General features: G+C 40.8%; 1 protein-coding gene across 2 annotated transcripts in view; it reads left to right on the plus strand.

Moving 5' to 3' along the window:
• The window catches only part of LOC138042264 (probable ATP-dependent RNA helicase DDX46), a 37,502-nt gene that overhangs the window by 2,218 nt on the left and 27,784 nt on the right, over positions 1 to 7,500 (plus strand). For both annotated transcript variants that reach the window (XM_068888111.1, XM_068888116.1), the window contains exons 2-6: positions 54 to 119; positions 1,834 to 2,268; positions 2,400 to 2,469; positions 2,578 to 2,634; positions 6,907 to 6,956. In XM_068888111.1, the coding sequence (XP_068744212.1) occupies positions 103 to 119; positions 1,834 to 2,268; positions 2,400 to 2,469; positions 2,578 to 2,634; positions 6,907 to 6,956 (629 nt within the window). In that variant the 5' untranslated portion in view covers positions 54 to 102. The remainder of the gene's footprint in view (positions 1 to 53; positions 120 to 1,833; positions 2,269 to 2,399; positions 2,470 to 2,577; positions 2,635 to 6,906; positions 6,957 to 7,500) is intronic.

The following is a 7,500-nucleotide window of genomic DNA, read 5'->3' on the forward strand; positions in this document are numbered from 1 at the left end:
GAGACTGAAATAATATTCATTGAATGTTATTTATTTTCTCCTTTTTGTTGTAGCCAAGTGCTAACTACTTATCGCTTCTTTAACTGACACCCATCCCAGCAAATGGGAAGAGATAACAAGTAAGTGACCCACCCTTGGGCATCGGAGCCTCTCAATGATTGTTATTGTTGTGTTAAATAATACAACTTTGTTGTTACGTGTGATAATTATAATCTTGTAGCACAGCTGTGGTAAGGGTTGTATAGTGACATTACCTAGTAAATCAATATTGAACAACTTGGAAATAATAATTATTATTGAATTAAGACAAATTATTTTCAGCAATGGTGACTCAGGAGTAATCTTAGCAGGAACGAAGCCTAGTAGATTCTAATATGCAATTAAATGCAGTTTAACAAAGTTAACAACAAAGTGTGGTAGTGGTCCAGATCCTGGCCATGGGATTGTTACTGAATCAAGGGGTTGTCTGGCTGGCCTCCAGTGGAAGACCCTGTTCATATCCCAGGCATCCAATGTCCATTTAAGGATGCAGTTGTTAAACTTTGTCAGATATTCAGTCCCTGAGCAACACGACGCCAGGAACCTGTGACTTGGAGCAAACAACTTCCATACTAAGCCTATGTCACAGCATTTTTACAGACCAATCTGTTTGTAGACTACCTTTTCCTCAAAAACAAAAAAAAAAAAACAAAAACAAACACAGGCAGCTCCGGTTTGGTGGCTCTATGATGTCAAGTTAGTTTCTTGTGATTGGTCATCAGGCTTCTGTGAGAGTCTCATTAAAAGTAAACTGGTCTGTGAAAATGCTATGACAGGAATATAGGGTTGTTACTCCCTCCTAGTCATGGGTTGCTGATAATGTAGAGACTAAACTGGATTTAGGTGATTTTATATCCTGTGAAGGTATGTCCAGGAATGCCCCTGAATAAGCATCATGAAGTGTCCCCTTGCTCTTCTCCCAAAAGAAAGGAAAGGAAGGGAAAGGAACTTTATTTAAGTGTCAAGGCGTTCTAGCGCTGAAGCACTAATTGGGGACACACTGTTCACTGAAATTAACAATAAACGCATGTCAAGTCAAATGTGGGTTTTTGAGGAGAGGGGAAAACTGGAGTACCTGGAGAAAAACCTGTTATGCAGAGTAGAGAACCAGGGCCACATTGATGGGAGGAGAGTGCTCTCACCACTGTGCCATCCCTGCACCCCATAACCAACTTTGACATCACTCTTTTCTTGGAATACAGAAGGACCTGTGACCCTCTTAAAATCTACCACTGATTATGGCTGATTAACACCTCGATGTTCTATAAGTTTTATAACAAGCCCTTGCAAACTGATGGAAATTTTGGCCAGGTTTTGTTAGATTCATGTGCACAGGAAAATCAATAGGCGAATATTGTGCTTTTATTGTACATTGTAAAATTTTATATTATATTATATGTTGGGTTGTCTCTTTGTTGGGTTGTTTTGTCGCAAGCCCTCAAGCTCGTGATCCCAACACTTTTAAACTCTTGCATGACACTTTAGTGACATAGTCCAATGAGGAAATAGAATTTAAAACAAGGCATACCTTAAGTCGAAATTTGATTGTAATTCTATGAGTTATTGGACAAGGAAACTAAGGAGTCACCCATCCCAAACTATTTAATTGATGTGTGATAGGGTTTTTTTCCCCTACCTTAGACAATTTTTACTGTTGAAATCACTTGCTTGGTTAAAGACTGAACACTCGATCTGCCCTAACCATGGTGTCAACACTGGCTATTGTTTTTATTATAATTTTGTCAAAGAGTTGAGTGACGACAAAAAAATATTAAATTTTGTTCATTCGTTCAGGCGCAAAAGGAGATCTCGTTCCAGGTCAACCAGTAGAGATAGAAATAGAAGATCTCGAAGTCGGGAAAGATACAAGGAGCGGAAACGATCTAGAAGCAAGAGTCCAGAAAAAGATAAGAGTAGTCGACGACCAAGAGAGCGAGACAGAGATAAAAAACGTAAAAGATCAGAAAGTGGCTCCTCGCACAGTGCTTCATCCAGCAGGAGTAAAAGTCGTAGCCCAAGTCACAAAAGAAAAGACAAGGAAAATCAGCGAAGACACAGGTCCCGCAGCAAAAGCAAGGAAAGGAGAAGAAAAGAGAGGCCTCGTAGTAAGGAAAGGGACAGAGATAAAGATAGGAAAAAACGTTCAAGGAGTCGTAATCGATCCAGCTCTTCAGGATCCAAATCAAAAAGTAGAAGTCCTGACAAGGAACAGAGGAAATCCAAAAGCAGGTTTGGTGAAATTTTTTTAAGATGTTTTGGTGCCACCAAAATAATAATAGAGATATCTTATATGTGTCAGCTTGAATGTGGCAAACTTCAATGCAAGTATTTTTTTGTTGTTCTCTTGACATACGTAATAGTAGGGACAGGAGAAGACGTAATGATGACGACAGCACTGATCAAAGTAAAGATAGCAAGAAATCTAAAGAGGTTCTTTCTTTTCTCTTTTTTCTTTAAGTGAGATTTGAGTTTCTAGTATATGCCAGGCTCATTGTAAGCTTCCAAACCTTAGGATATTTTATTAAATGACCCTTTCAGGTAAAGAAAGACGTGGAAAGTTCAACTGCTGAGGAAAAGAGTAATGAAAATGATAAGGTAACCATTGTGTTTAAACAAATTCTTGTATCATTACTATTATTATTATTATTATTATTATTATTGACTATTGGACCTCAGATGCCTTGAGATGGCATCTCAAGCGAGAAAGTCGAAGGTGAAATGGATTGAGCGGATGAATAATGATATTTTGGAGTGCAAAAGGAAAGCGAAGGAGCTTGTGTCTTCTGAAAACCCTCCCTGTAATGAAAATGGAAGAAAGCGGGTCATGTGGATATCATGAAGGAGCTTTGGGACGAAATGGGATATGTACAACTAGGACTCAGGAGTCAAAATCTTCACGACCAGGCTGCTAGCAATGAATAGCAATGAAACGGCGGGGACCGTAGAAAGGAATGCTACTATGGATGCTGTTGTTTTGACAGCAAGAAGTGATCGTACTATCCAAGATTTTGCTGAAAACGAAAATCAAAGCATGCAAGACATCGAAGGAGAAAATGGTAATTCAACGGTAATAGACCTGGATTTGCATATTACAGGAAACGAACAAGGTGTTAAGGAAAGAAAGGATACAATAGGAAATTCATCGCAGGTTTTGAATGATGTCCCAGGGTGCTTACCAGAATACACGAATATCAGCAGGCCACATACAGTCACCTGGGACCGAAATAGCGACAGAGAAATCATAACAATCAGCTCATCACTCATCGATGGCACGTATAATGAGATCATAACATGGAGAAAAAACACCTTCCTGGTCCCTTATGGGAAAATAGGACGTGACTTCGTCAACCAGTTAAGCAAGCATATCTACGATTGGAACAATGGTACGGGCATGCAACATCTTGCTCTAAAAGCCGCCATTGTTCTTTTAGCTGTTGGGCTACAAAAACCTAGCCAGAAGTCGAAAGCTAAAGAACACCAAGAATGTCTTGAAAAGCGGCTAAAACTCTGGAGAAATGACGAAATTGATTGCCTTTTGCGAGAGGGGCATATGATCCAAAGGCGCATACAGAAATCATGTAAAAAAGATCTGCCAAATAAAGCCAAGATCTTTGCAAAGCTGGCGATGGAGGGGCGAATCAATTCGGCGCTGCGCTATTTAAGCGAGAGTGACGGAGGAGGTGTTTTACCGTTGACCGATGTTGTGATGCAACAGCTCAGAGAGAAACACTCGGAGGCGCAGGAAGCGAAGTTAGGCTCACTGTTGTTTGGACCAGTTGAAGATGTCCCTGACTCAATTTACCAACAATTAATGGCGAGATGATCAGGGAAGCTGCCCTAAGAACTAAGGGATCCGGTGGACCCTCGGGCGTGGATGCTGTGGGCTTCAGGAGAATCCTAGCTTGCAAATCTTTCAAGAGATCAAGTACTAACTTATGTGACTCTCTTGCTATATGAACGAAGAGACTTTGCACAGAATATGTGGATCCGCCAATCATTGAGCCTATTTTAGCGAGCCGCCTTATCCCGCTGGGTAAAGGTAATGGTGAGGTTCGCCCGATTGGTGTAGGAGAGGTGATCGGAAGGATTATTGGCAAATGAGTTTCTAGAGTGGGAAAACAAGATGTGATTGGCGCATGTGGTGCTACACAAGTGTGTGCAGGTCATAAATCCGGCAGTGAGGCTACCATTCATGCGATGCATAATATCTTCGAGTCGGATGAAACAGACGCCTCGTAGATGCCTCGAACACTTTTAATTTGCTTAATAGAGCGGCAGCGCTGCACAACGTTAGAGTTCTATGTCCAATAATTGCCACCTATGCAATAAATACCTACAGAGCGCCTGTGCGACTTATTGTTACTGAAGAGAAAGAGCTCTTGTCTTCGGAAGGCACTACACAAGGGGATCCATTAGCTATGAGCTTATATGCAATCAGTCTTCAACCCCTGATTACTCTCTTGAGCATTCGTAGTTCTGCAAAGCAGTGCTGGTATGCCGACGATGCCACTGGAGCAGGTGCGTTGACAGACATCAGAAAATGGTGGGACGAGCTGCTGGCAGCGGGTCCAGCTTTAGGCTACTATCCAAACGCAAAGAAGTGCTGGCTTGTGGTAAAACCAGAGAAGCTGAAAGAAGCAAATGATGTGTTTGCGGGAACTGGAATAAACATCACCATGGAAGGGCGCAAACACCTTGGCGCAGCACTCGGACAGAGGTCGTATCTAGAGGAGTTTGTCGGCAGCAAAGAAAGGAGTGGATAAGTGAAGTAACTTTACTAGCAGAGTTTGCAACCTCTGAACCGCAAGCTTGCCATGCAGCTTTTACATTCGGGCTAAGGCATAAGTGGACTTACTTCATGAGGACCCTGCCAGATATTGAAGATCTCTTGGAACCACTCGAGCGTGCTATCTCAGATGTCCTCATACCGTCACTAACAGAACATAACTGCTCTGTGACTGAACGAAAACTGCTAGCACTTCCTGCCCGTATGGGAGGCCTGGGAGTGACGAACCCATCTGAAAGTGCGGAGTCAGAGTATTCAGCATCCATCAGGATGAGCGCTCCACTTGTTGATAAGATAATGGCGCAATCCCATGGGACCCCAGATGATGCAGAGGTGCGAAGGCTGATGTATGCTGTTCGGAAAGAAAAAGATGTTGATCTGAAGGGGAAGCTAGGGGAGCTGAAGGTCTCTCTCCCAGTAAGGACACAAAGAGCCGTAGACCTGGCATGCGAAAAGGGCGCCTCTAGTTGGCTTACTGCAATTCCACTGAAAGACTTGAATTTTGACCTAAGCAAGCGGGAATTTCGTGATGCACTGAGGCTACGCTATGACTGGCCCATTCCCGATAGCCCATCTGTATGCGTATGCGGCTGCAGCTTTACCGTGGACCACGCCATGATATGCCAGCAAGGCGGCCTAATCATACAACGTCATAATGAGATACGTGACCTGGAGGTGGAGCTACTAGATATGGTTTGCTATGACGTAGCAATTGAGCCCACCTTACAACCCCTTTCCGGGGAGGAGCTCAACAGGGGAGCAAACAAAGCACCAGATGCCCGTCTCGATGTGCACTGCCGTGGATTCTGGGAGAAACAACAGGCCGCCTTTTTTGATATACGGGTATGTCACCCGAATGCAGACTCGTATAAAGAGCTTAGCCCCAAACAGATACATAAATTGCACGACGATGAAAAGAAGCGGAAATATGCATCCAGAATAATAGAAGTCCAGAATGGCACTTTTACGCCCTTGGTTTTCACCACAACAGGAGGTATGTCTCAGGAGTGTCAGCGGTACCATTCCAGACTTGCCAAGCTCATCTCTTCAAAGAAGCAGGAGGACTATGCAACAACAATCGCATGGATTCAAACGAAAGTGTCCTTCGCCATCCTGCGGACTGCCCTAGTTTGTTTGAGGGGAACAAGGTCACGGAGAAGAAAGACAAATATACAGGAGAATGACTTAGAGATAGAGAAGGGACTTGCTGGTCTGACATAATAATTTATTAACGAATGTTTTATGCTTTCGCCTGACTGATTTTTCTCTTTGATACATAAGACTTTTTATGTACAATACGTTTTTAGACCAATATGTTTTAGATCATCACTTTAAATTATTATTATTACTATTATTAGTTAGTTTTTTTTTTATTAGCTTTTTCTTTAAAAAAAAATTATTATTATTATGATTATCATTATTATTATTAGTATTAGTATTATTATTATTATTATTACTATTACTATTATTATTATTATCATCATTATCATTATCATTACTTTTATCATTGTAGACTTAATGTCTTTAGCCCCTCAGCCCTTTTGACATGCATGAAAACTTATGTTTGCATTTTGAATAAGTGTGAAGAATGAACTTGATTGAGCCAAGAAGGCATATTAGAAGATTAGAGAATTGGTTCATTGAGAAATACATGTAACTGGGCATTTCTTGCAGGGAAAAAACTAGTGTCAATCCCTAACTCCTTCTTGTTATAATTGTGCAATATCACACATTCATCTCACTAGTCAGATACAATATTAGCAGGAGACCTGCATATGACATATGATCATTTCCTTAGTACGGTTTCAATTCAGATACCAAAAATTCTTTTGCTACTTCTAGCTGATTGATTGCCAGAAATTACAAAACGATAAAGTGGACGAAGCATGGTTGATGTGGCAACACATCTTGTTAACACTCTAATGCACAGCATTCTAATAGTTCGGACTGAATCAGGATTTAAGGGGGAATGCACATACCTCACTTGAACACAGTTTCTGTTTGCTGTCGCTTGCATGATGTCTTAAAATTTTACGTTAATAATATTGATGCATTGGTAAGTTTGAAGTTGTGATTCACAGGATGCTGAGCAGAAAAGACTAGATGATGAGATGCAGAAGAGAAGAGAAAGGTTTGCATCTTACAAAAAAAATGATCATACCATGGTCACAAATTTTGAATGATAAAATGTGTGGACTTTTAATGATGGAAGATATATCAAAGTCATATAACTAAACTGCAGACATGCATCTATTTTGTAAGCAAATGATTGATAGCTTAAAAGTGTGGACTTTTAATGATGGAAGATATATCAAAGTCATATAATTGAACTGCAGACATGCATCTATTTTGTAAGCAAATGATTCATAGCTTAAACGTCAATGCATATCTGCAGTTCAAATACCTTGCTTTCATATATGCATATATCTCCCATATCATTTTCAGGTTCTACTGGATATTATTACAAACTCTCATTTATTGACCAGCTCTCAGATGGTTTGATAGCTCAGTAGTAGCACAGTGTACATTGCACAATCGGACAATTGCAACACTCAAACCATCAATGATGTGAAGTTGTTCTTGGCAGTGCTGTGGTGGTTCAATTTCTCAACCTTTAAGATATGAGTGTGACTCAAGCTTGGATGTTTTTCAGGCTTCTTTACAAGTGCTTAAAA

This window comes from Montipora capricornis, chromosome 1 (genome assembly GCF_036669925.1).
Source record: "Montipora capricornis isolate CH-2021 chromosome 1, ASM3666992v2, whole genome shotgun sequence".
Lineage (NCBI taxonomy): Eukaryota > Metazoa > Cnidaria > Anthozoa > Scleractinia > Acroporidae > Montipora > Montipora capricornis.